Source organism: Sminthopsis crassicaudata, chromosome 4 (genome assembly GCF_048593235.1).
Source record: "Sminthopsis crassicaudata isolate SCR6 chromosome 4, ASM4859323v1, whole genome shotgun sequence".
NCBI classification, from domain to species: Eukaryota; Metazoa; Chordata; class Mammalia; order Dasyuromorphia; family Dasyuridae; genus Sminthopsis; species Sminthopsis crassicaudata.
This window is the reverse complement of record NC_133620.1, coordinates 378522526-378550238: the sequence shown is the minus strand read 5'-3', so window position 1 is coordinate 378550238 and position 27713 is coordinate 378522526. Positions and strand designations below refer to the sequence as shown.

At 50.1% G+C, this 27713-nt stretch overlaps 1 protein-coding gene and 8 non-coding genes across 12 annotated transcripts in view; 1 reads left to right on the top strand and 8 right to left on the bottom strand.

Annotated features, from left to right (window-relative positions):
* Nucleotides 1-5338, top strand: part of GNPAT (glyceronephosphate O-acyltransferase) — a 41777-nt gene extending 36439 nt beyond the window's left edge. For all 4 annotated transcript variants that reach the window (XM_074262339.1, XM_074262340.1, XM_074262341.1 and 1 more), the window contains 5 exons: nucleotides 1305-1445; nucleotides 2567-2666; nucleotides 2751-2844; nucleotides 3718-3779; nucleotides 4931-5338. In XM_074262339.1, the coding sequence (XP_074118440.1) occupies nucleotides 1305-1445; nucleotides 2567-2666; nucleotides 2751-2844; nucleotides 3718-3779; nucleotides 4931-4974 (441 nt within the window). In that variant the 3' untranslated portion in view covers nucleotides 4975-5338. The remainder of the gene's footprint in view (nucleotides 1-1304; nucleotides 1446-2566; nucleotides 2667-2750; nucleotides 2845-3717; nucleotides 3780-4930) is intronic.
* A 2750-nt stretch (nucleotides 5339-8088) lies between these two features.
* On the bottom strand, nucleotides 8089-8207 carry LOC141541927 (5S ribosomal RNA). The gene has a single exon (XR_012481947.1). It is a non-coding gene; the product is annotated as a 5S ribosomal RNA (ribosomal RNA).
* A 1817-nt stretch (nucleotides 8208-10024) lies between these two features.
* LOC141542098 (5S ribosomal RNA) lies at nucleotides 10025-10143 on the bottom strand. The gene has a single exon (XR_012482100.1). It is a non-coding gene; the product is annotated as a 5S ribosomal RNA (ribosomal RNA).
* A 3209-nt stretch (nucleotides 10144-13352) lies between these two features.
* LOC141542097 (5S ribosomal RNA) lies at nucleotides 13353-13471 on the bottom strand. Its single transcript, XR_012482099.1, has one exon. It is a non-coding gene; the product is annotated as a 5S ribosomal RNA (ribosomal RNA).
* A 1871-nt stretch (nucleotides 13472-15342) lies between these two features.
* On the bottom strand, nucleotides 15343-15461 carry LOC141542096 (5S ribosomal RNA). The gene has a single exon (XR_012482098.1). It is a non-coding gene; the product is annotated as a 5S ribosomal RNA (ribosomal RNA).
* A 3225-nt stretch (nucleotides 15462-18686) lies between these two features.
* On the bottom strand, nucleotides 18687-18805 carry LOC141542092 (5S ribosomal RNA). The gene has a single exon (XR_012482094.1). It is a non-coding gene; the product is annotated as a 5S ribosomal RNA (ribosomal RNA).
* A 1871-nt stretch (nucleotides 18806-20676) lies between these two features.
* LOC141542081 (5S ribosomal RNA) lies at nucleotides 20677-20795 on the bottom strand. The gene has a single exon (XR_012482085.1). It is a non-coding gene; the product is annotated as a 5S ribosomal RNA (ribosomal RNA).
* A 3226-nt stretch (nucleotides 20796-24021) lies between these two features.
* Nucleotides 24022-24140, bottom strand: LOC141542071 (5S ribosomal RNA). The gene has a single exon (XR_012482075.1). It is a non-coding gene; the product is annotated as a 5S ribosomal RNA (ribosomal RNA).
* Nucleotides 24141-26017: 1877 nt separating this feature from the next.
* LOC141542104 (5S ribosomal RNA) lies at nucleotides 26018-26136 on the bottom strand. The gene has a single exon (XR_012482106.1). It is a non-coding gene; the product is annotated as a 5S ribosomal RNA (ribosomal RNA).
* Between the last annotated feature and the right edge of the window lie 1577 nt (nucleotides 26137-27713).

The window sequence follows — 27713 nt, the reverse complement described above, 5'->3', positions numbered from 1 at the left end:
GATATTTTAGTCCCTTTTTTAAAGCACAGTTCCAAATTGCTTTCCAGAATGACTGATTCAGTACACAGCTTATCAAAAATAATTGTGTGCCTGTCTTGTGGGAACTCTTTCTTCATCAGCTATCTGTAAATAGACCATTTGGATTTGTTAAATATTGATCAGAAGCAATCCTGAATTCTTTAAAATGACATGACATGTGATTAAAATAAATTTAATTTACCCATATTTAAAACATACTTTTGCTTTTTAATTCAATTTTTTTTACTTCCTAATTTATTCCCTTTTTACATTGAGTAGGCAAGAAAATTAAAACAAATGTGTATAGCTAATCAAAACAAATTTCTGAAATAGCTATGTTTGAAAAAGAAAAAAGAAAGAAAATATGTTTAAGTCTGCACTCTGAATCATCTCTGTGGTGATGGATAGCATCTTTTATTATTATGAATCCTTTGGATTTGTAGTTGCTTATTATATCCATTAGACTTCTTGAGTTTTTCTAAGTAAATAGATTATTTTGAGAAGACATAATGGATAAAGAAACATTTGTGCGTTATTATGGTTTATTGTGGAAATTTAAATGGTATAAATTGTCACAGTCAAAAAACTAAAAAAGCCTAGAAACTATTTCCCTAAATTACCTTTAATCTCTTTGGAAAAGTGGGAAAATGTGTTGTCCTCAATTGAATATAAATTCATTGAAAAATTCTAGATGGAGTAGAGGGAGAATTGAATTACAAGTAATATTTAGGTACTCAGATGGCCTTTCTAATCATCTCAGTTCTGAAGTTTCCTCCAATGATGAAAATTAAATCTCATCCATTCATACCTACCCAAATTATTTCTTGTTCATTTTCTCCTATATGTTCATCACAAGAGGTCCACACTGTGTGCTAGAAACCTTTCTTAATTTCTTATATGTGGGGACTGTAGAGTTATAATGAATGAAGATGATGTAGTTATACTAAACTAAGGGCAGATATAGGTTTGCAGGTAATATGGTAGATTTTTGATACTTTGGTGGCAGATAATTTGACCCGTAGGAAGCTATAGCAATTTTCAAATTAGCATAACTTTTTTTTTAAATTTGTTTTATTTCAAAATCCAAACATGCATTATGGGGTTATCTATCAGAATATCCAGAATGCCAACTTTATTTCCAACCATCATTCCAAAGGTTGTGCAATTAACTGCAATGTTGGTATTTTTCCTAGGAGGAGGAGGACTGGCTGCACTTGATGAGGGTAGTATTCCATTTACTTCCAGTTGCCAAGTATGATTTTCTATTTCCTTTTGCCTTTTTTCAGGACTTTGAAGAAGGCTGTTACCTGCTTACTAAAAATGAAACCATTCAAGTGACTCCACAAGACATTTTAGTTACAGACAAGGGAGATACTGTGGTATCATTTTTAGCATTAATCTTTAAGCCCTTTGTGGAAGGTTATCGGGTATGTAATTGTTACTAAATTCTCTTCTTTCTCTTCTTTCTTCCATCTCCCCCAAAAGACTCTAAGAATATTTTTTTTCAAAATTTGACTTGTCTTTTGTCAGATATTCCATTTCTTCTTTTTTTTGAGAGGCAATTGGGTTAAGTGACTTGCCCAGCATCACACAGCTGAGGTCAGATTTGAACTCAGGTCTTCCTGTCTCCAGAGCTGGTGCTCTATCCACTGTGACATCTAGAGGCCTCCCAGATAATACCTTTCAATAAGAGACTGCTCATTAACCAGCATTCTGGATCCAGCAGTAGTTGACTAAGGAAGTTTCAAATAGGGTTAGAGTCTCCATATAAAAATGCCATTGGGGACTGCCTCACTGAACTACCTCTCTTGTACAGATTTTAAAATGACTTAATTTTTAAACTTTGCCAAGAAGTACACACTGAAAATTAAATATTCATTAGAAAAAGCAGCCCATTTTGAGATACCTGTGGGAGTTAAAAAAAAAAACAAAAAAAAAAAAAACCACCACCACCACCTGTGGTTATCCTTCCAACTTTAGATATCTTATTAAATCTCAATTTTACCTCAGTAAAGCTTCTTTTAATCAAAGATCTCACATTTATATCCAAACTAATCTATTCACTTTATCCTTGTATAGTACACAATTTGCATGAATGGGAAGCATATATATATTTCACAGACTCTCAAAGTTACTTCTGAAGGTATCTATTCCAAACTCTTAACTGAGAATATAATTTGCATATACATATAATCATCCAGCTTTCACTTGAAGACTTCTAGTAAGAAAGAAACCTGTACTCTCTGAGGTAGGTCACTGTTTTTGGATAACTTCAATGGTTAGGAAGTTCCCATTTCCATTAAGATGAAAGATGCAGCCTCTGCAACTTTCACCCATTGCTCATAGCTTTCTATCCTCTGTGATCAAGTAGGACAAGTCTTATTCCTCCTTTTGGATAGCAAGATAATCTTGGCAGTATGTCTGACTCTTGACTAAATGAAGAGAATGATGGCATATTATTTTATTTTGCCATCAAATCCTATAATATGATAATTGGTGATGTTTAAAAATATTTTTTCTTTCTCTTTTCCCCCATTTAAAAATTCAGATAATTTGTCAATATCTCCGGAAAGAGGAAAATGAGAGTTTCACTGAGAAGCAATATTTAACAGGACTTAGAAACTTTAATTATTGTCTTCTTGAATCAGGTGAGTCTTATATTGACAGTACTGGGTAACCTCTTTTAGTAGGTGACCAAATGGTCCATTGACTTTTATTTTACTTCTTTTTAGGAGAATCTGAGTGTTATGAGCTGCTTTCTTCTGATATGCACAAAAATGCATTAGCAGCTTTTGTTCGACTGGGTGCAGTATCAAAAAACAAAGCGTAAGTGGTATGATATTGCTGGTGGTTTTCTGGATAATGTGACTTTTATGTAAAAACTAGCTAATTGCTGCTACATGCATCTTAAATCCTTGTGCATCATGTATATGTGATTTAGATAAGATAGGCAGATAACGGGATGTATTCGTATTACATTTGAAGTTGACTCTAAGGTAAGTATATCAGTGGTGACTAATTAGGTAAGCATGCAACCCTTTTTACAATTAGTACAAAAACTTTCCCTTAGTTCTGCCAAGAAAAGTAAATGTTTAAAAAAAAAAATCTGTGACCTATAAATTTGTATTAAAAGAGAACTATGCAGGATTAATTATTACATATTATTTGAATAACTCAATTTTTGCTCACTTAGATTCACATGACAACCGAAGTCTTTTGAGGATTGGACTAGGGTCCATTTTGGGTAACATGGAATCCAAAAAGCATATCTGTAGGTGCTAAGGTTCCCTTGCTTTTTTCCTAAATCAATCATTCCTCAGAACTAGAGTTCAGTGACTTCTTGTTTGTTTCCTTCACATCCCATCGAAGTCTACTTTCCGGATAATATTTGGCAAATTGATTCATTCCAAGGTATATATAAATGATAGTGTGTTTATCTTAAGGGAATATGTTTCTTAGTCCCTCTTAGCTTGGTTAGAGGAATGAAGCTGAAGGCAAAATTTGAAAAATTAAGCTAGAATGTGGAAGAGTTCTAGTGAAATGACAGCACTTTTGTAATGTCAGCAACATTTGTTCCTAAAATTTTGTGAGACAATTTAAAAGTGTTGCCATTATATATCAGTGATAAAGCTACAACAATTACTATTTGCCTCCTTTTTTTTCTTTGGAATGGAATAACATTATTAATTTTTCTCTTAGAAATGATGAATATACTTATAAAGTGAATGATGAAGCCATCAAAAAGTTAGAAGAAATGCTTGGTAAGTTCTACTTATCAAAAAGTTATAATTGACTTTGGTGTCACATAACTATAATCCCTGGGGATTACTGAAAAAGGTCATGAAGAGAGATTACTTGAGCTCAGAAACTGGAGAAAGACTAAATTGCTCTAGTGTCTTCATTAAGCACATCACTATTATGCAGAGTCCCCAGGGTCAAGGGACCACCAAATTGGCCAGGCCGAACAGCCTGGGTCGAAGTTTCTGTCATGATAAATGGTAGGATCAGGTTTATGAGTGAACACTGCACTTACAGCCTGGAAACAATAGGAAGATAGATCCAGTGTCCAAAAAAAAGAAAATAAAGACAACCTTTTTATGTTGAACCTATTGGTGTTTATAGTCGGAGGCAATTAATAAAGTTATGGACTTTTATTCATGACCTGTTAAGGACCATACCTAAGCGAAGGGGCAAGTCAGTTCTCTGAAAGCCTCCACAGCTGTGAATCATAACACTTAAAGGAGTTGCAAAGCAGCCTTCATAGCTGTTCCTTGTGGATTGAGAATAAAATAAGGGGCAGCTAGATGGCACGGTGAATAGAGCACCAGCCCTGAATTCAGGAGGACCCGAGACACTTAGTACTTCCTAGCTGTGTGACCCTGGGCAAGTCACTTAACCCCAGCCTCAGGGGGAAAAAAAAAAAAAAAAAGAATAAAAAGGAGGCAAAAGGAGAGAGGTCAGAGAACAGCAACTGCCTCTCAGTCTCCTTGTATCATCATCATCCTCTCACATGAAGAGATCCATTCTACAGTTCTGAGTTAGATCTTCAGTAGCCACTGGCAAGTAGCTCCCGTATCACAACAAAAACCTCTGTTGAAATTCTCCTTTTTGACACTTAATGGAAGAAGGTTAGAGGTGGTTGAAAATTTCATCAATGATGGGATACTTATCAAATTTGGTACTTAGATGTATACTTCTACATCATCTGATACTGTGAATATATTTCCAATTTGATAGGACATACCAGAACATAAGGTGTTCTGGCATAGAATTTAAAAGCAATTTGGTGTGTTGATGAATGAGGTGTCTTCCTTGATTTAAAGAATAATATTTAAATAGTATAATATATAAGAAAACAATGACATGAAAACTGCTTATTCGTTATTAAGTGATAAGTGATTTCTTTCTTTAGGTGCCAAAATACCCATAGGAAAACCAGTAACAGCAAGACTTTAATCTTCCTCTGCAATTGTATGAGGAAAAATGTTGCAGAATGACTATTTAAAAACAAAGCAGGAATTTAGAAGAAATACATTACCTTTCATCCCTCTAACTTGACATCTTTGGAAGTATTTAATAAAGGAGAAAAAAGGTGTTCAACTGAAGAAATGAGTGTGGGCCTTTGAACTCTTGATGCTAAAAACTGCATTTGTATCATCTTCTCTTAGTGTTTTTGAATAAAATAATCTTTTGGATATATATTTGGAAAAAGAGCACAACTACTACTTCACTACCAATTCTTACACAGGGTATTCCATTTCTGTAGATTTCTTCATTAATATGTAACTTAGAAAATAAAATGTTTGAATAATAAAAGAAAGATGGAAAGGGGTTGGTCATCTATTCCAGTTGTAATGCCTTCTTTAAAAAGTTGCAAATATGATAAAATAATAGATGCAAATAAATGTAAATACCAAGTTATTAACAAATATTAATCTGAAGCCCGTTTTTACCTAAATTGCCCACAAAGTTGGAGAATATATATAATTCAAATATATAGTGAAATGATATATTTTAAATCTATAAAAAAAAAAAAAAAAAAAGCAAAGCTATGAGTTAAAGTGTTTATCCTAAGGACATAGCTATTGGTTGTAAGAAGGGGACAGTAACTGAAAGAAAATTCTTTCAAATTTTCTCAAAAGGTAAACATTCAATTCATGTGATGTAGCATTACTTTCACCACCACTATAGAAGTGGAGACACTTCCATTGTGCTGTTTAAGGCAAGTTGTGAAATACCCATCATTTTTAATGATTTTGTTAGTTGAGTTTATATTCATGAATCACTGGTCATAGTAGGAGACTCAGAATTCTTCTTTATATTCATTGCCACATATGATCTTTCTACCGTCTTTAAAAAGTTACCTGTCCTTTTTTTAAATTAATGCATATTTGTCACTCAATCAAGATTTTGGTAGATAGTGTCCTCCAATAAATAACAAATCCTTAAGGAAATCTGTGCTCCAGCCCAATTCCTTCCTTGATAGAATAGTAATTGGATAATAGTAATAGTGATACTACATAACTTCCAATACACAACTAACTGCTTAATTGGACTACTATCCATCCCATCTAAGCTATAAAAATGAATATAACCTTGATTTTGGGCAACATTCACTTCAAAGAATTCAGAAATTTCTTTAGTCATCTTGGACATTAGACAAGATACTAGGAGAAACGTTTTCTGGAAATAAAGGAAGTAAAGCAAGGTCTGGAAGATTGATGTAATGACTCAGGTGAGGCTCCCACTGCTCAAAAGTTTTTCTACAAACAAAACTAATTCAGAAACTACCACAGGAAGGAAAGCCATCCCACTAGGCACGCATTTTTGCATTCAAAGGTTCGGATACAGGCCTCATTTCTAAAATATGTAGGGAGGGGATGCAAACTGAACAGAGTTCAAGCCATTCTCCAACTGATAGATAAATGGCCAAAGGATACCAACAGACAATTTTCAGATGAAGAAAATGAAACTCTTTGTATCCTAGGACAAGGTGCTCCAAATCAACGCAAAGTAAGACAATTGTGAGATACCACTACACACCTCTGAGACTGGCTAAGATGACAGGAAAAGATACTAACGAATGTGGGAGGGGATGCGGGACGAGTGGGCCACGTAGGTGGAACTGTGAACGGATCCCACCCTTCTGGAGAGCAACTTGGAACTAACTATGCTCCACAAGTTATCCAACTGAGCATACCCTTTGAGCCAGCATTGTTTCTACTGGGATCACATCCCAAAGACATCGATCTTAATGGAGGGAAAGGGACCCACACCCGTGCCCCCGCCCCCCCAAAAAAAGGTTGGTGGCAGCCCTTCTTGTAGTGTCAAGAAACTGGAAACGGAGGGGTTGCCCATCAGTCGGAGGAGGGCTTGAATACATTGTGGTCTATGAATGGGACGGAACATGATTGTTGTGTAGGAAACGACCAGCAGGATGATTCCCGAGAGGCCTGGAGAGCCTGACAAGAACTGATGCTGAGTGAAATGAGCAGCACCGGGAGATCAGTACACGAGGAAACAACAAGGCTGTTGTGCCGGTTCTGAGGTTAATTCTGACCCACGTGGCTCTCTTCCACGAGGAGATGTTGCCAAGCAGTTCCAGCTGTTCTGTGATGCCGAGAGAGGACCGTGGCAAGGGAGTGTGAGCCACAACATAGCACGCTCCCTCTCGCTGTTGTTGTGTGCTTGCGTTTTGTGTTCTTTCTCAGGTTTTTTTTTTTTTTTTTTTTTTTTTTTTTTCTTCCTTCTTGATCTGATTTTTCTTGTGCCCCAAGATAACTGTATACAAAGGTATACGGATATTGGATTTCCCCTATATTTTAACATATTGAATAGGTGTTGGACTAGCTGCCATGGAGTGGGAGTGGGGAAGAAGGAAGGGATGATTTGGAACAGAAGGCTATGCGAGGGTCAAAAGCTACCTACGCATATGTTTTGTAAATAAAAAGCTTTAATTCATAATATTAATAATAATCGTAAAAGCAAAGAATGAAGAAAGGAGGCAAAGGAGGAAGGCAGCAGCGAAGGAATGGAATGCAAGGAAAAGAGGGAGGAAATGAACGATAGGAAAGAAGAGGAAGGAAACAAGGGAAAGCAAGCACTGAAGGAAGGAAGGAAGGAAAGAAGGAAGGAAGGAAGGAAGCAAGGAAGGAAGGAAGGAAGGAAGGAAAAGGATTGCAAAGGAATGGAAGGAAGAACGAAGGCAGGGAAGGAAGGACAGATGGTGAAACGAAAAGAAGAGAGGAAAGAAGGAAGGAAGTCAGAAAGACAGAAAGACAGGAACAGAGGAAGGAAGAACGGCAGGCAGGCAGGCAGGCAGGCAGGGGTGGCCGGGGAGCGTGTGGGTGAGACAGTTCGCAGAGAAAGCCGTTGAGAGCCCAGGAGAGCCGTGGCGGCTGCTGAAGGTGGGGTGCGCAGGGAGAAATGTGGCGCGTGGGGAGAAAGGGTGGCACGGCCGCCTGGTCAGCGCGTGGAGCTGTCCGGCCTCGGGGAGGGCGTGCTTGGGCGTTGCGGGAAAGGGCGCGTGTGCCTGGCCGTGCAGGAAAAGGGGGGGAAGCGGGACACAAAAGCCTACAGCACCCGGTATTCCCAGGCGGTCTCCCATCCAAGTACTAACCAGGCCCGACCCTGCTTAGCTTCCGAGATCAGACGAGATCGGGCGCATTCAGGGTGGTATGGCCGTAGACGACGAGCTGCGCTCCTGACACCCTCAAGAGCGCGCGCTCGCGCCCACTCCGGCCAACCTCGGCCCCCAACAGCGCCGCCCGGGGGAGCTCGCCGGGCTCCTGCCCCTTTGGGGACCGCCGGGCGCCGCACCACTGGCCGGAGGGCCGCTCTTGCTGCGCCGGGCCAGGCCCGGCCCCTACCAAGGCGACGGCCTAACCGGCTCCCTCTCCGGTCCGCCGGCACCCAAGGCGCTGGGCCCCGCAGCACGGCCAGGGGCTGCCCGGACCGCCCGACCCACCCCCACCCTGGCTCCACCGCCTCCTGCTGCCGAACTGCCCTGCCCCGGGTCCCGGCCACGCGCAACCCACGGCCCCCCCACCCCCCCCACCCCCGCGCTGCCCAGCTAGGCGCGGCCGGAGGGGAGGGGAGGGGAGGGGAGGGGCGGGCACGGCAAGGCACGGCACGGCACGGCACGGCACGGCACGGCACGGCTACAGGAGCCCGCGCCCTCGCTGTCCCTGCGTGCCAGGCCACCGGTCCACGCTCTCTCTCTCTCTCTCTCCCTCTGCTCTGGCCCGCCCTGCGGCCCGCGCCAGGGCCCCGTGCCTGGCCCACCAGGCGACCCAGGCCCACCCAGACTCTCCCAGCCCCTTGCTGGTAGTCTGCTGCCCTGTCGGGCTTCCTCCAAGCGCCAGCTAGCCCCAGGTGGCCTCTCCGTCAAGCCTGTCCCAAACCCTCTTCATCCCAGGGGGCCGGCCCTGTCTTCAGGGCGTCCTCTTCCTTCAGCCTGTCAGCCGCCAGCGCCTCCGAGACCCTCTCACGCAGCCTGGCCTCTGGCCTCTGGCCTCGGAGCCTAGGGGCGACGGTCGGCCAGGGCCCCCAACCCAGGCCCGAGTCCTGCGCGCTCGGGGAGCTTCCGCTCCACAGAGACCCGTCGACTGCCTGCCAGCTCAAATGGGCAAAACCTGAGCCCAAGGAGGCCCCACCTCAAAAGGGGAAGGGAAACCCGAAGGGAAAGATGCAGGGGGCACAGAGGGAGCTCAGGAAGGGACGAAGGCAGGTAGGCAGCCAGCTAGGATGTGGACGCACTGAAGGAAGCAAGGAAGGAAGGTAGGAGGGAAGCAAGGAAGCAAGGAAGCAAGCAAGGAAACAAGGAAGCAAGCAAGCAAGCAAGCAAGCAAGCAAGGAGTGGACAGAGGCATGGGCGCGAGAATGTGACTGCAGAATCTCGGTGCCTTGCCCCCACGCGGCAAAAGATAGAAGGGAAGGGAGGGAAGGACGACAGGTAGGAAGGAAGAACACAAAGAATGAAGAAAGAAAGGGAAGCAGGAAGGAAGAATGGAAAGAAGGAAGGAGCGAAGGAATGGGATGGAAAGAAAGCAAGGACGAAATGAAAGGAAGGAAAGAAGAAAAGAACAAAAGGAAGGACAGAAGGAAAGAAAGAAGGACTGAAGGAAGGAAGGAAGGAAGGATAGAATGGAAGGGAAGGAAGGGAAGGCAAGGAAGGAAGAATAGAGGGAGCGAAGGAAGGACTGGAGGCAGAAAGGAAGGAAGAGAGGAAGAGAGGAAGGAAGGGCGGAAGGAGTGGACGGCAAGGTGTGGGTGAGAAAGGAGTCAGAGCAAGGCGATGCCCTGAGCTCCGGCGAGCCCCGGTAGCGCTGGGAGTTGGGGTGCGGAAGCAACGGAAGGGCAAGCGTAGCGCGTGGGGAGAAAGGGTGGCACGGCCGCCTGGTCAGCGCGTGGAGCTGTCCGGCCTCGGGGAGGGCGTGCTTGGGCGTTGCGGGAAAGGGCGCGTGGGCCTGGACCTGCAGGAAAAGGGGGGGAAGCGGGACACAAAAGCCTACAGCACCCGGTATTCCCAGGCGGTCTCCCATCCAAGTACTAACCAGGCCCGACCCTGCTTAGCTTCCGAGATCAGACGAGATCGGGCGCGTTCAGGGTGGTATGGCCGTAGACAACGGCACTCGCTTCTCGCACACCCAAGAGCTCGCCCTCGCGCCACCTATGCCTGCGCTCAGCCCCCAGCAGCACACCAGGCGCCCCCTACTCAGGCAGCCAGGTAGCCAGCAACGATGGACGCAAGCAAAGTTGCAAAGAAGCAACGAGCCAATGAAGCAGCCAAGGAACCCAGCGGTGGACAGAGGCACATGGGCGAGAAAGTCAGCGCAGAAACTCAAGGATGCTTTACGCCCATGAGGCACCACGAGCAAGGAAAGGAAGGTAGAAAGGAAGCAGGGACTTTGGGAACCACGGAAGGGAGGGAGGAAACTTAAAAACGAGGGAAGGCGCCAACGCAGCAAGCAAGCAAGCAAGCAAGCAAAGAAAGAATGCCCTAGAGAATTAACTAAAAAAACAAAAACAAAAACATTAGAAATCATCCACAACTTTAGCAAAGTGGCAGGTTACGGAAGAAATCCACAGAAATCCTCAGCCTTTTTATACATCACTAACAAAATCCAACAGCAAGAGATACAAAAAGAAATTCCCTTTAAAATAACTCTCCATAGAAGAAAATATTGGGCAGTCTGCCAAGGGGAAAGTCAGGAACTATACGAGCAAAACTACAAAACAAACACTTTCCACACAGGTCACCTCAGATGTCAACCACCGGACCAACCTCAGGTGCTCTTGGATCCGTGCAGCGAATATAATAGAGAGGATAATACTACCTAAACTCATGGAGCTTTTCAGTGCCATGCCAATGAAACTCCCAAGAAACTATTTGACTGACCGAGGAAAAATTACAACAACTTTCATCTGGAACAACAAAAGGTCAAGGATTTCAAGGGAATTGATGGAAACCAAACAAGCAAATGAAGAAGGTGACCTCGCTGGGCCACCTCTGAAAGCGGCGGTCATCAAAACCATTTGGTACTGGCTAAGAAACGGAGTAGAGTAGTCCACCAGTGGAGTAGGGGAGGTTCACAGAGCAAAATAGTCAATGACTCTAGCAGCCTAGTGTTCCACAAATCCAAAGACGGCAGCTTTGGCGAGAAGGACTGGCGATTTGACAAAAACTGCAGGGAAAATTGGCCACTAGTAGGGCAGAAACTAGGCACTGACCCACCCAGAACACCCTATATACCAAGATAAGGTCGAAATAGGTTCACCACCTAGACATGAAGAATGATCATTATAAACGAGTTACAAGGACACAGGAGAGTGTACCTCTCAGACGTGTGGACCAGGAAGGAATTTTGTGACCAAAGAAGAACTAGAGATCTTTAGTGATCACCAAAAATGGAGAATGTGGATTTACATTAAGTTCAAGAGCTTCTGTGCAAACAAAACAGATGCAGACACGACGGACGGACGATGCGAAGGGAAGCCATCCACTGGGCACGCATTTTTGCATTCAAAGGTTCGGATACAGGCCTCATTTCTAAAATATGTAGGGAGGGGATGCAAACTGAACAGAGTTCAAGCCATTCTCCAACTGATAGATAAATGGCCAAAGGATACCAACAGACAATTTTCAGATGAAGAAAATGAAACTCTTTGTATCCTAGGACAAGGTGCTCCAAATCAACGCAAAGTAAGACAATTGTGAGATACCACTACACACCTCTGAGACTGGCTAAGATGACAGGAAAAGATACTAACGAATGTGGGAGGGGATGCGGGACGAGTGGGCCACGGAGACATCGTAGGTGGAACTGTGAACGGATCCCACCCTTCTGGAGAGCAACTTGGAACTAACTATGCTCCACAAGTTATCCAACTGAGCATACCCTTTGAGCCAGCATTGTTTCTACTGGGATCACATCCCAAAGACATCGATCTTAATGGAGGGAAAGGGACCCACACCCGTGCCCCCGCCCCCCCAAAAAAAGGTTGGTGGCAGCCCTTCTTGTAGTGTCAAGAAACTGGAAACGGAGGGGTTGCCCATCAGTCGGAGGAGGGCTTGAATACATTGTGGTCTATGAATGGGACGGAACATGATTGTTGTGTAGGAAACGACCAGCAGGATGATTCCCGAGAGGCCTGGAGAGCCTGACAAGAACTGATGCTGAGTGAAATGAGCAGCACCGGGAGATCAGTACACGAGGAAACAACAAGGCTGTTGTGCCGGTTCTGAGGTTAATTCTGACCCACGTGGCTCTCTTCCACGAGGAGATGTTGCCAAGCAGTTCCAGCTGTTCTGTGATGCCGAGAGAGGACCGTGGCAAGGGAGTGTGAGCCACAACATAGCACGCTCCCTCTCGCTGTTGTTGTGTGCTTGCGTTTTGTGTTCTTTCTCAGGTTTTTTTTTTTTTTTTTTTTTTTTTTCTTCCTTCTTGATCTGATTTTTCTTGTGCCCCAAGATAACTGTATACAAAGGTATACGGATATTGGATTTCCCCTATATTTTAACATATTGAATAGGTGTTGGACTAGCTGCCATGGAGTGGGAGTGGGGAAGAAGGAAGGGATGATTTGGAACAGAAGGCTATGCGAGGGTCAAAAGCTACCCACGCATATGTTTTGTAAATAAAAAGCTTTAATTCATAATATTAATAATAATCGTAAAAGCAAAGAATGAAGAAAGGAGGCAAAGGAGGAAGGCAGCAGCGAAGGAATGGAATGCAAGGAAAGGAGGGAGGAAATGAACGATAGGAAAGAAGAGGAAGGAAACAAGGGAAAGCAAGCACTGAAGGAAGGAAGGAAGGAAAGAAGGAAGGAAGGAAGGAAGGAAGCAAGGAAGGAAGGAAGGAAGGAAGGAAGGAAGGAAGGAAGGAAGGAAGGAAGGAAGGAAGGAAGGAAGGAAGGAAGGAAGGAAGGAAAAGGATTGCAAAGGAATGGAAGGAAGAACGAAGGCAGGGAAGGAAGGACAGATGGTGAAACGAAAAGAAGAGAGGAAAGAAGGAAGGAAGTCAGAAAGACAGAAAGACAGGAACAGAGGAAGGAAGAACGGCAGGCAGGCAGGCAGGCAGGCAGGCAGGGGTGGCCGGGGAGCGTGTGGGTGAGACAGTGCGCAGAGAAAGCCGTTGAGAGCCCAGGAGAGCCGCGGCGGCTGCTGAAGGTGGGGTGCGCAGGGAGAAATGTGGCGCGTGGGGAGAAAGGGTGGCACGGCCGCCTGGTCAGCGCGTGGAGCTGTCCGGCCTCGGGGAGGGCGTGCTTGGGCGTTGCGGGAAAGGGCGCGTGTGCCTGGCCGTGCAGGAAAAGGGGGGGAAGCGGGACACAAAAGCCTACAGCACCCGGTATTCCCAGGCGGTCTCCCATCCAAGTACTAACCAGGCCCGACCCTGCTTAGCTTCCGAGATCAGACGAGATCGGGCGCGTTCAGGGTGGTATGGCCGTAGACGACGAGCTGCGCTCCTGACACCCTCAAGAGCGCGCGCTCGCGCCCACTCCGGCCAACCTCGGCCCCCAACAGCGCCGCCCGGGGGAGCTCGCCGGGCTCCTGCCCCTTTGGGGACCGCCGGGCGCCGCACCACTGGCCGGAGGGCCGCTCTTGCTGCGCCGGGCCAGGCCCGGCCCCTACCAAGGCGACGGCCTAACCGGCTCCCTCTCCGGTCCGCCGGCACCCAAGGCGCTGGGCCCCGCAGCACGGCCAGGGGCTGCCCGGACCGCCCGACCCACCCCCACCCTGGCTCCACCGCCTCCTGCTGCCGAACTGCCCTGCCCCGGGTCCCGGCCACGCGCAACCCACGGCCCCCCCACCCCCCCCACCCCCGCGCTGCCCAGCTAGGCGCGGCCGGAGGGGAGGGGAGGGGAAGGAAGGGGAGGGGAGGGGCGGGCACGGCACGGCACGGCAAGGCACGGCACGGTACGGCTCGGCACGGCACGGCACGGCACGGCACGGCCCGGCACGGCACGGCTACAGGAGCCCTCGCCCTCGCTTTCCCTGCGTGCCAGGCCACCGGTCCACGCTCTCTCTCTCTCTCTCTCCCTCTGCTCTGGCCCGCCCTGCGGCCCGCGCCAGGGCCCCGTGCCTGGCCCACCAGGCGACCCAGGCCCACCCAGACTCTCCCAGCCCCTTGCTGGTAGTCTGCTGCCCTGTCGGGCTTCCTCCAAGCGCCAGCTAGCCCCAGGTGGCCTCTCCGTCAAGCCTGTCCCAAACCCTCTTCATCCCAGGGGCCGGCCCTGTCTTCAGGGCGTCCTCTTCCTTCAGCCTGTCAGCCGCCAGCGCCTCCGAGACCCTCTCACGCAGCCTGGCCTCTGGCCTCTGGCCTCGGAGCCTAGGGGCGACGGTCGGCCAGGGCCCCCAACCCAGGCCCGAGTCCTGCGCGCTCGCGCTCGGGGAGCTTCCGCTCCACAGAGACCCGTCGACTGCCTGCCAGCTCAAATGGGCAAAACCTGAGCCCAAGGAGGCCCCACCTCAAAAGGGGAAGGGAAACCCGAAGGGAAAGATGCAGGGGGCACAGAGGGAGCTCAGGAAGGGACGAAGGCAGGTAGGCAGCCAGCTAGGATGTGGACGCACTGAAGGAAGCAAGGAAGGAAGGTAGGAGGGAAGCAAGGAAGCAAGGAAGCAAGCAAGGAAACAAGGAAGCAAGCAAGCAAGCAAGCAAGCAAGGAGTGGACAGAGGCATGGGCGCGAGAATGTGACTGCAGAATCTCGGTGCCTTGCCCCCACGTGGCAAAAGATAAAAGGGAAGGGAGGGAAGGACGACAGGTAGGAAGGAAGAACACAAAGAATGAAGAAAGAAAGGGAAGCAGGAAGGAAGAATGGAAAGAAGGAAGGAGCGAAGGAATGGGATGGAAAGAAAGCAAGGACGAAATGAAAGGAAGGAAAGAAGAAAAGAACAAAAGGAAGGACAGAAGGAAAGAAAGAAGGACTGAAGGAAGGAAGGAAGGAAGGATAGAATGGAAGGGAAGGAAGGGAAGGCAAGGAAGGAAGAATAGAGGGAGCGAAGGAAGGACTGGAGGCAGAAAGGAAGGAAGAGAGGAAGAGAGGAAGGAAGGGCGGAAGGAGTGGACGGCAAGGTGTGGGTGAGAAAGGAGTCAGAGCAAGGCGATGCCCTGAGCTCCGGCGAGCCCCGGTAGCGCTGGGAGTTGGGGTGCGGAAGCAACGGAAGGGCAAGCGTAGCGCGTGGGGAGAAAGGGTGGCACGGCCGCCTGGTCAGCGCGTGGAGCTGTACGGCCTCGGGGAGGGCGTGCTTGGGCGTTGCGGGAAAGGGCGCGCGTGGGCCTGGCCCTGCAGGAAAAAGGGGGGGGGGGGGAGCGGGACACAAAAGCCTACAGCACCCGGTATTCCCAGGCGGTCTCCCATCCAAGTACTAACCAGGCCCGACCCTGCTTAGCTTCCGAGATCAGACGAGATCGGGCGCGTTCAGGGTGGTATGGCCGTAGACAACGGCACTCGCTTCTCGCACACCCAAGAGCTCGCCCTCGCGCCACCTATGCCTGCGCTCAGCCCCCAGCAGCACACCAGGCGCCCCCTACTCAGGCAGCCAGGTAGCCAGCAACGATGGACGCAAGCAAAGTTGCAAAGAAGCAACGAGCCAATGAAGCAGCCAAGGAACCCAGCGGTGGACAGAGGCACATGGGCGAGAAAGTCAGCGCAGAAACTCAAGGATGCTTTACGCCCATGAGGCACCACGAGCAAGGAAAGGAAGGTAGAAAGGAAGCAGGGACTTTGGGAATCACGGAAGGGAGGGAGGAAACTTAAAAACGAGGGAAGGCGCCAACGCAGCAAGCAAGCAAGCAAGCAAGCAAGCATGTAAGCAAGCAAGCAAAGAAAGAATGCCCTAGAGAATTAACTAAAAAAACAAAAACAAAAACATTAGAAATCATCCACAACTTTAGCAAAGTGGCAGGTTACGGAAGAAATCCACAGAAATCCTCAGCCTTTTTATACATCACTAACAAAATCCAACAGCAAGAGATACAAAAAGAAATTCCCTTTAAAATAACTCTCCATAGAAGAAAATATTGGGCAGTCTGCCAAGGGGAAAGTCAGGAACTATACGAGCAAAACTACAAAACAAACACTTTCCACACAGGTCACCTCAGATGTCAACCACCGGACCAACCTCAGGTGCTCTTGGATCCGTGCAGCGAATATAATAGAGAGGATAATACTACCTAAACTCATGGAGCTTTTCAGTGCCATGCCAATGAAACTCCCAAGAAACTATTTGACTGACCGAGGAAAAATTACAACAACTTTCATCTGGAACAACAAAAGGTCAAGGATTTCAAGGGAATTGATGGAAACCAAACAAGCAAATGAAGAAGGTGACCTCGCTGGGCCACCTCTGAAAGCGGCGGTCATCAAAACCATTTGGTACTGGCTAAGAAACGGAGTAGAGTAGTCCACCAGTGGAGTAGGGGAGGTTCACAGAGCAAAATAGTCAATGACTCTAGCAGCCTAGTGTTCCACAAATCCAAAGACGGCAGCTTTGGCGAGAAGGACTGGCGATTTGACAAAAACTGCAGGGAAAATTGGCCACTAGTAGGGCAGAAACTAGGCACTGACCCACCCAGAACACCCTATATACCAAGATAAGGTCGAAATAGGTTCACCACCTAGACATGAAGAATGATCATTATAAACGAGTTACAAGGACACAGGAGAGTGTACCTCTCAGACGTGTGGACCAGGAAGGAATTTTGTGACCAAAGAAGAACTAGAGATCTTTAGTGATCACCAAAAATGGAGAATGTGGATTTACATTAAGTTCAAGAGCTTCTGTGCAAACAAAACAGATGCAGACACGACGGACGGACGATGCGAAGGGAAGCCATCCACTGGGCACGCATTTTTGCATTCAAAGGTTCGGATACAGGCCTCATTTCTAAAATATGTAGGGAGGGGATGCAAACTGAACAGAGTTCAAGCCATTCTCCAACTGATAGATAAATGGCCAAAGGATACCAACAGACAATTTTCAGATGAAGAAAATGAAACTCTTTGTATCCTAGGACAAGGTGCTCCAAATCAACGCAAAGTAAGACAATTGTGAGATACCACTACACACCTCTGAGACTGGCTAAGATGACAGGAAAAGATACTAACGAATGTGGGAGGGGATGCGGGACGAGTGGGCCACGGAGACATCGTAGGTGGAACTGTGAACGGATCCCACCCTTCTGGAGAGCAACTTGGAACTAACTATGCTCCACAAGTTATCCAACTGAGCATACCCTTTGAGCCAGCATTGTTTCTACTGGGATCACATCCCAAAGACATCGATCTTAATGGAGGGAAAGGGACCCACACCCGTGCCCCCGCCCCCCCAAAAAAAGGTTGGTGGCAGCCCTTCTTGTAGTGTCAAGAAACTGGAAACGGAGGGGTTGCCCATCAGTCGGAGGAGGGCTTGAATACATTGTGATCTATGAATGGGACGGAACATGATTGTTGTGTAGGAAACGACCAGCAGGATGATTCCCGAGAGGCCTGGAGAGCCTGACAAGAACTGATGCTGAGTGAAATGAGCAGCACCGGGAGATCAGTACACGAGGAAACAACAAGGCTGTTGTGCCGGTTCTGAGGTTAATTCTGACCCACGTGGCTCTCTTCCACGAGGAGATGTTGCCAAGCAGTTCCAGCTGTTCTGTGATGCCGAGAGAGGACCGTGGCAAGGGAGTGTGAGCCACAACATAGCACGCTCCCTCTCGCTGTTGTTGTGTGCTTGCGTTTTGTGTTCTTTCTCAGGTTTTTTTTTTTTTTTTTTTTTTTTTTTCTTCCTTCTTGATCTGATTTTTCTTGTGCCCCAAGATAACTGTATACAAAGGTATACGGATATTGGATTTCCCCTATATTTTAACATATTGAATAGGTGTTGGACTAGCTGCCATGGAGTGGGAGTGGGGAAGAAGGAAGGGATGATTTGGAACAGAAGGCTATGCGAGGGTCAAAAGCTACCCACGCATATGTTTTGTAAATAAAAAGCTTTAATTCATAATATTAATAATAATCGTAAAAGCAAAGAATGAAGAAAGGAGGCAAAGGAGGAAGGCAGCAGCGAAGGAATGGAATGCAAGGAAAGGAGGGAGGAAATGAACGATAGGAAAGAAGAGGAAGGAAACAAGGGAAAGCAAGCACTGAAGGAAGGAAGGAAGGAAAGAAGGAAGGAAGGAAGGAAGGAAGCAAGGAAGGAAGGAAGGAAGGAAGGAAGGAAGGAAGGAAGGAAGGAAGGAAGGAAGGAAGGAAGGAAGGAAGGAAGGAAGGAAAAGGATTGCAAAGGAATGGAAGGAAGAACGAAGGCAGGGAAGGAAGGACAGATGGTGAAACGAAAAGAAGAGAGGAAAGAAGGAGGAAGTCAGAAAGACAGAAAGACAGGAACAGAGGAAGGAAGAACGGCAGGCAGGCAGGCAGGCAGGCAGGCAGGGGTGGCCGGGGAGCGTGTGGGTGAGACAGTGCGCAGAGAAAGCCGTTGAGAGCCCAGGAGAGCCGCGGCGGCTGCTGAAGGTGGGGTGCGCAGGGAGAAATGTGGCGCGTGGGGAGAAAGGGTGGCACGGCCGCCTGGTCAGCGCGTGGAGCTGTCCGGCCTCGGGGAGGGCGTGCTTGGGCGTTGCGGGAAAGGGCGCGTGTGCCTGGCCGTGCAGGAAAAGGGGGGGAAGCGGGACACAAAAGCCTACAGCACCCGGTATTCCCAGGCGGTCTCCCATCCAAGTACTAACCAGGCCCGACCCTGCTTAGCTTCCGAGATCAGACGAGATCGGGCGCGTTCAGGGTGGTATGGCCGTAGACGACGAGCTGCGCTCCTGACACCCTCAAGAGCGCGCGCTCGCGCCCACTCCGGCCAACCTCGGCCCCCAACAGCGCCGCCCGGGGGAGCTCGCCGGGCTCCTGCCCCTTTGGGGACCGCCGGGCGCCGCACCACTGGCCGGAGGGCCGCTCTTGCTGCGCCGGGCCAGGCCCGGCCCCTACCAAGGCGACGGCCTAACCGGCTCCCTCTCCGGTCCGCCGGCACCCAAGGCGCTGGGCCCCGCAGCACGGCCAGGGGCTGCCCGGACCGCCCGACCCACCCCCACCCTGGCTCCACCGCCTCCTGCTGCCGAACTGCCCTGCCCCGGGTCCCGGCCACGCGCAACCCACGGCCCCCCCACCCCCCCCACCCCCGCGCTGCCCAGCTAGGCGCGGCCGGAGGGGAGGGGAGGGGAAGGAAGGGGAGGGGAGGGGCGGGCACGGCACGGCACGGCAAGGCACGGCACGGTACGGCTCGGCACGGCACGGCACGGCACGGCACGGCCCGGCACGGCACGGCTACAGGAGCCCTCGCCCTCGCTTTCCCTGCGTGCCAGGCCACCGGTCCACGCTCTCTCTCTCTCTCTCTCCCTCTGCTCTGGCCCGCCCTGCGGCCCGCGCCAGGGCCCCGTGCCTGGCCCACCAGGCGACCCAGGCCCACCCAGACTCTCCCAGCCCCTTGCTGGTAGTCTGCTGCCCTGTCGGGCTTCCTCCAAGCGCCAGCTAGCCCCAGGTGGCCTCTCCGTCAAGCCTGTCCCAAACCCTCTTCATCCCAGGGGCCGGCCCTGTCTTCAGGGCGTCCTCTTCCTTCAGCCTGTCAGCCGCCAGCGCCTCCGAGACCCTCTCACGCAGCCTGGCCTCTGGCCTCTGGCCTCGGAGCCTAGGGGCGACGGTCGGCCAGGGCCCCCAACCCAGGCCCGAGTCCTGCGCGCTCGCGCTCGGGGAGCTTCCGCTCCACAGAGACCCGTCGACTGCCTGCCAGCTCAAATGGGCAAAACCTGAGCCCAAGGAGGCCCCACCTCAAAAGGGGAAGGGAAACCCGAAGGGAAAGATGCAGGGGGCACAGAGGGAGCTCAGGAAGGGACGAAGGCAGGTAGGCAGCCAGCTAGGATGTGGACGCACTGAAGGAAGCAAGGAAGGAAGGTAGGAGGGAAGCAAGGAAGCAAGGAAGCAAGCAAGGAAACAAGGAAGCAAGCAAGCAAGCAAGCAAGCAAGGAGTGGACAGAGGCATGGGCGCGAGAATGTGACTGCAGAATCTCGGTGCCTTGCCCCCACGTGGCAAAAGATAAAAGGGAAGGGAGGGAAGGACGACAGGTAGGAAGGAAGAACACAAAGAATGAAGAAAGAAAGGGAAGCAGGAAGGAAGAATGGAAAGAAGGAAGGAGCGAAGGAATGGGATGGAAAGAAAGCAAGGACGAAATGAAAGGAAGGAAAGAAGAAAAGAACAAAAGGAAGGACAGAAGGAAAGAAAGAAGGACTGAAGGAAGGAAGGAAGGAAGGATAGAATGGAAGGGAAGGAAGGGAAGGCAAGGAAGGAAGAATAGAGGGAGCGAAGGAAGGACTGGAGGCAGAAAGGAAGGAAGAGAGGAAGAGAGGAAGGAAGGGCGGAAGGAGTGGACGGCAAGGTGTGGGTGAGAAAGGAGTCAGAGCAAGGCGATGCCCTGAGCTCCGGCGAGCCCCGGTAGCGCTGGGAGTTGGGGTGCGGAAGCAACGGAAGGGCAAGCGTAGCGCGTGGGGAGAAAGGGTGGCACGGCCGCCTGGTCAGCGCGTGGAGCTGTACGGCCTCGGGGAGGGCGTGCTTGGGCGTTGCGGGAAAGGGCGCGCGTGGGCCTGGCCCTGCAGGAAAAAGGGGGGGGGGGGGAGCGGGACACAAAAGCCTACAGCACCCGGTATTCCCAGGCGGTCTCCCATCCAAGTACTAACCAGGCCCGACCCTGCTTAGCTTCCGAGATCAGACGAGATCGGGCGCGTTCAGGGTGGTATGGCCGTAGACAACGGCACTCGCTTCTCGCACACCCAAGAGCTCGCCCTCGCGCCACCTATGCCTGCGCTCAGCCCCCAGCAGCACACCAGGCGCCCCCTACTCAGGCAGCCAGGTAGCCAGCAACGATGGACGCAAGCAAAGTTGCAAAGAAGCAACGAGCCAATGAAGCAGCCAAGGAACCCAGCGGTGGACAGAGGCACATGGGCGAGAAAGTCAGCGCAGAAACTCAAGGATGCTTTACGCCCATGAGGCACCACGAGCAAGGAAAGGAAGGTAGAAAGGAAGCAGGGACTTTGGGAATCACGGAAGGGAGGGAGGAAACTTAAAAACGAGGGAAGGCGCCAACGCAGCAAGCAAGCAAGCAAGCAAGCAAGCATGTAAGCAAGCAAGCAAAGAAAGAATGCCCTAGAGAATTAACTAAAAAAACAAAAACAAAAACATTAGAAATCATCCACAACTTTAGCAAAGTGGCAGGTTACGGAAGAAATCCACAGAAATCCTCAGCCTTTTTATACATCACTAACAAAATCCAACAGCAAGAGATACAAAAAGAAATTCCCTTTAAAATAACTCTCCATAGAAGAAAATATTGGGCAGTCTGCCAAGGGGAAAGTCAGGAACTATACGAGCAAAACTACAAAACAAACACTTTCCACACAGGTCACCTCAGATGTCAACCACCGGACCAACCTCAGGTGCTCTTGGATCCGTGCAGCGAATATAATAGAGAGGATAATACTACCTAAACTCATGGAGCTTTTCAGTGCCATGCCAATGAAACTCCCAAGAAACTATTTGACTGACCGAGGAAAAATTACAACAACTTTCATCTGGAACAACAAAAGGTCAAGGATTTCAAGGGAATTGATGGAAACCAAACAAGCAAATGAAGAAGGTGACCTCGCTGGGCCACCTCTGAAAGCGGCGGTCATCAAAACCATTTGGTACTGGCTAAGAAACGGAGTAGAGTAGTCCACCAGTGGAGTAGGGGAGGTTCACAGAGCAAAATAGTCAATGACTCTAGCAGCCTAGTGTTCCACAAATCCAAAGACGGCAGCTTTGGCGAGAAGGACTGGCGATTTGACAAAAACTGCAGGGAAAATTGGCCACTAGTAGGGCAGAAACTAGGCACTGACCCACCCAGAACACCCTATATACCAAGATAAGGTCGAAATAGGTTCACCACCTAGACATGAAGAATGATCATTATAAACGAGTTACAAGGACACAGGAGAGTGTACCTCTCAGACGTGTGGACCAGGAAGGAATTTTGTGACCAAAGAAGAACTAGAGATCTTTAGTGATCACCAAAAATGGAGAATGTGGATTTACATTAAGTTCAAGAGCTTCTGTGCAAACAAAACAGATGCAGACACGACGGACGGACGATGCGAAGGGAAGCCATCCACTGGGCACGCATTTTTGCATTCAAAGGTTCGGATACAGGCCTCATTTCTAAAATATGTAGGGAGGGGATGCAAACTGAACAGAGTTCAAGCCATTCTCCAACTGATAGATAAATGGCCAAAGGATACCAACAGACAATTTTCAGATGAAGAAAATGAAACTCTTTGTATCCTAGGACAAGGTGCTCCAAATCAACGCAAAGTAAGACAATTGTGAGATACCACTACACACCTCTGAGACTGGCTAAGATGACAGGAAAAGATACTAACGAATGTGGGAGGGGATGCGGGACGAGTGGGCCACGGAGACATCGTAGGTGGAACTGTGAACGGATCCCACCCTTCTGGAGAGCAACTTGGAACTAACTATGCTCCACAAGTTATCCAACTGAGCATACCCTTTGAGCCAGCATTGTTTCTACTGGGATCACATCCCAAAGACATCGATCTTAATGGAGGGAAAGGGACCCACACCCGTGCCCCCGCCCCCCCAAAAAAAGGTTGGTGGCAGCCCTTCTTGTAGTGTCAAGAAACTGGAAACGGAGGGGTTGCCCATCAGTCGGAGGAGGGCTTGAATACATTGTGATCTATGAATGGGACGGAACATGATTGTTGTGTAGGAAACGACCAGCAGGATGATTCCCGAGAGGCCTGGAGAGCCTGACAAGAACTGATGCTGAGTGAAATGAGCAGCACCGGGAGATCAGTACACGAGGAAACAACAAGGCTGTTGTGCCGGTTCTGAGGTTAATTCTGACCCACGTGGCTCTCTTCCACGAGGAGATGTTGCCAAGCAGTTCCAGCTGTTCTGTGATGCCGAGAGAGGACCGTGGCAAGGGAGTGTGAGCCACAACATAGCACGCTCCCTCTCGCTGTTGTTGTGTGCTTGCGTTTTGTGTTCTTTCTCAGGTTTTTTTTTTTTTTTTTTTTTTTTTTTCTTCCTTCTTGATCTGATTTTTCTTGTGCCCCAAGATAACTGTATACAAAGGTATACGGATATTGGATTTCCCCTATATTTTAACATATTGAATAGGTGTTGGACTAGCTGCCATGGAGTGGGAGTGGGGAAGAAGGAAGGGATGATTTGGAACAGAAGGCTATGCGAGGGTCAAAAGCTACCCACGCATATGTTTTGTAAATAAAAAGCTTTAATTCATAATATTAATAATAATCGTAAAAGCAAAGAATGAAGAAAGGAGGCAAAGGAGGAAGGCAGCAGCGAAGGAATGGAATGCAAGGAAAGGAGGGAGGAAATGAACGATAGGAAAGAAGAGGAAGGAAACAAGGGAAAGCAAGCACTGAAGGAAGGAAGGAAGGAAAGAAGGAAGGAAGGAAGGAAGGAAGCAAGGAAGGAAGGAAGGAAGGAAGGAAGGAAGGAAGGAAGGAAGGAAGGAAGGAAGGAAGGAAGGAAGGAAGGAAGGAAGGAAAAGGATTGCAAAGGAATGGAAGGAAGAACGAAGGCAGGGAAGGAAGGACAGATGGTGAAACGAAAAGAAGAGAGGAAAGAAGGAAGGAAGTCAGAAAGACAGAAAGACAGGAACAGAGGAAGGAAGAACGGCAGGCAGGCAGGCAGGCAGGCAGGCAGGGGTGGCCGGGGAGCGTGTGGGTGAGACAGTGCGCAGAGAAAGCCGTTGAGAGCCCAGGAGAGCCGCGGCGGCTGCTGAAGGTGGGGTGCGCAGGGAGAAATGTGGCGCGTGGGGAGAAAGGGTGGCACGGCCGCCTGGTCAGCGCGTGGAGCTGTCCGGCCTCGGGGAGGGCGTGCTTGGGCGTTGCGGGAAAGGGCGCGTGTGCCTGGCCGTGCAGGAAAAGGGGGGGAAGCGGGACACAAAAGCCTACAGCACCCGGTATTCCCAGGCGGTCTCCCATCCAAGTACTAACCAGGCCCGACCCTGCTTAGCTTCCGAGATCAGACGAGATCGGGCGCGTTCAGGGTGGTATGGCCGTAGACGACGAGCTGCGCTCCTGACACCCTCAAGAGCGCGCGCTCGCGCCCACTCCGGCCAACCTCGGCCCCCAACAGCGCCGCCCGGGGGAGCTCGCCGGGCTCCTGCCCCTTTGGGGACCGCCGGGCGCCGCACCACTGGCCGGAGGGCCGCTCTTGCTGCGCCGGGCCAGGCCCGGCCCCTACCAAGGCGACGGCCTAACCGGCTCCCTCTCCGGTCCGCCGGCACCCAAGGCGCTGGGCCCCGCAGCACGGCCAGGGGCTGCCCGGACCGCCCGACCCACCCCCACCCTGGCTCCACCGCCTCCTGCTGCCGAACTGCCCTGCCCCGGGTCCCGGCCACGCGCAACCCACGGCCCCCCCACCCCCCCCCACCCCCGCGCTGCCCAGCTAGGCGCGGCCGGAGGGGAGGGGAGGGGAAGGAAGGGGAGGGGAGGGGCGGGCACGGCACGGCACGGCAAGGCACGGCACGGTACGGCTCGGCACGGCACGGCACGGCACGGCACGGCCCGGCACGGCACGGCTACAGGAGCCCTCGCCCTCGCTTTCCCTGCGTGCCAGGCCACCGGTCCACGCTCTCTCTCTCTCTCTCTCCCTCTGCTCTGGCCCGCCCTGCGGCCCGCGCCAGGGCCCCGTGCCTGGCCCACCAGGCGACCCAGGCCCACCCAGACTCTCCCAGCCCCTTGCTGGTAGTCTGCTGCCCTGTCGGGCTTCCTCCAAGCGCCAGCTAGCCCCAGGTGGCCTCTCCGTCAAGCCTGTCCCAAACCCTCTTCATCCCAGGGGCCGGCCCTGTCTTCAGGGCGTCCTCTTCCTTCAGCCTGTCAGCCACCAGCGCCTCCGAGACCCTCTCACGCAGCCTGGCCTCTGGCCTCTGGCCTCGGAGCCTAGGGGCGACGGTCGGCCAGGGCCCCCAACCCAGGCCCGAGTCCTGCGCGCTCGCGCTCGGGGAGCTTCCGCTCCACAGAGACCCGTCGACTGCCTGCCAGCTCAAATGGGCAAAACCTGAGCCCAAGGAGGCCCCACCTCAAAAGGGGAAGGGAAACCCGAAGGGAAAGATGCAGGGGGCACAGAGGGAGCTCAGGAAGGGACGAAGGCAGGTAGGCAGCCAGCTAGGATGTGGACGCACTGAAGGAAGCAAGGAAGGAAGGTAGGAGGGAAGCAAGGAAGCAAGGAAGCAAGGAAGCAAGCAAGGAAACAAGGAAGCAAGCAAGCAAGCAAGCAAGCAAGGAGTGGACAGAGGCATGGGCGCGAGAATGTGACTGCAGAATCTCGGTGCCTTGCCCCCACGTGGCAAAAGATAAAAGGGAAGGGAGGGAAGGACGACAGGTAGGAAGGAAGAACACAAAGAATGAAGAAAGAAAGGGAAGCAGGAAGGAAGAATGGAAAGAAGGAAGGAGCGAAGGAATGGGATGGAAAGAAAGCAAGGACGAAATGAAAGGAAGGAAAGAAGAAAAGAACAAAAGGAAGGACAGAAGGAAAGAAAGAAGGACTGAAGGAAGGAAGGAAGGAAGGATAGAATGGAAGGGAAGGAAGGGAAGGCAAGGAAGGAAGAATAGAGGGAGCGAAGGAAGGACTGGAGGCAGAAAGGAAGGAAGAGAGGAAGAGAGGAAGGAAGGGCGGAAGGAGTGGACGGCAAGGTGTGGGTGAGAAAGGAGTCAGAGCAAGGCGATGCCCTGAGCTCCGGCGAGCCCCGGTAGCGCTGGGAGTTGGGGTGCGGAAGCAACGGAAGGGCAAGCGTAGCGCGTGGGGAGAAAGGGTGGCACGGCCGCCTGGTCAGCGCGTGGAGCTGTACGGCCTCGGGGAGGGCGTGCTTGGGCGTTGCGGGAAAGGGCGCGCGTGGGCCTGGCCCTGCAGGAAAAAGGGGGGGGGGAGCGGGACACAAAAGCCTACAGCACCCGGTATTCCCAGGCAGTCTCCCATCCAAGTACTAACCAGGCCCGACCCTGCTTAGCTTCCGAGATCAGACGAGATCGGGCGCGTTCAGGGTGGTATGGCCGTAGACAACGGTACTCGCTTCTCGCACACCCAAGAGCTCGCCCTGGCGCCACCTATGCCTGCGCTCAGCCCCCAGCAGCACACCAGGCGCCCCCTACTCAGGCAGCCAGGTAGCCAGCAACGATGGACGCAAGCAAAGTTGCAAAGAAGCAACGAGCCAATGAAGCAGCCAAGGAACCCAGCGGTGGACAGAGGCACATGGGCGAGAAAGTCAGCGCAGAAACTCAAGGATGCTTTACGCCCATGAGGCACCACGAGCAAGGAAAGGAAGGTAGAAAGGAAGCAGGGACTTTGGGAATCACGGAAGGGAGGGAGGAAACTTAAAAACGAGGGAAGGCGCCAACGCAGCAAGCAAGCAAGCAAGCAAGCAAGCATGTAAGCAAGCAAGCAAAGAAAGAATGCCCTAGAGAATTAACTAAAAAAACAAAAACAAAAACATTAGAAATCATCCACAACTTTAGCAAAGTGGCAGGTTACGGAAGAAATCCACAGAAATCCTCAGCCTTTTTATACATCACTAACAAAATCCAACAGCAAGAGATACAAAAAGAAATTCCCTTTAAAATAACTCTCCATAGAAGAAAATATTGGGCAGTCTGCCAAGGGGAAAGTCAGGAACTATACGAGCAAAACTACAAAACAAACACTTTCCACACAGGTCACCTCAGATGTCAACCACCGGACCAACCTCAGGTGCTCTTGGATCCGTGCAGCGAATATAATAGAGAGGATAATACTACCTAAACTCATGGAGCTTTTCAGTGCCATGCCAATGAAACTCCCAAGAAACTATTTGACTGACCGAGGAAAAATTACAACAACTTTCATCTGGAACAACAAAAGGTCAAGGATTTCAAGGGAATTGATGGAAACCAAACAAGCAAATGAAGAAGGTGACCTCGCTGGGCCACCTCTGAAAGCGGCGGTCATCAAAACCATTTGGTACTGGCTAAGAAACGGAGTAGAGTAGTCCACCAGTGGAGTAGGGGAGGTTCACAGAGCAAAATAGTCAATGACTCTAGCAGCCTAGTGTTCCACAAATCCAAAGACGGCAGCTTTGGCGAGAAGGACTGGCGATTTGACAAAAACTGCAGGGAAAATTGGCCACTAGTAGGGCAGAAACTAGGCACTGACCCACCCAGAACACCCTATATACCAAGATAAGGTCGAAATAGGTTCACCACCTAGACATGAAGAATGATCATTATAAACGAGTTACAAGGACACAGGAGAGTGTACCTCTCAGACGTGTGGACCAGGAAGGAATTTTGTGACCAAAGAAGAACTAGAGATCTTTAGTGATCACCAAAAATGGAGAATGTGGATTTACATTAAGTTCAAGAGCTTCTGTGCAAACAAAACAGATGCAGACACGACGGACGGACGATGCGAAGGGAAGCCATCCACTGGGCACGCATTTTTGCATTCAAAGGTTCGGATACAGGCCTCATTTCTAAAATATGTAGGGAGGGGATGCAAACTGAACAGAGTTCAAGCCATTCTCCAACTGATAGATAAATGGCCAAAGGATACCAACAGACAATTTTCAGATGAAGAAAATGAAACTCTTTGTATCCTAGGACA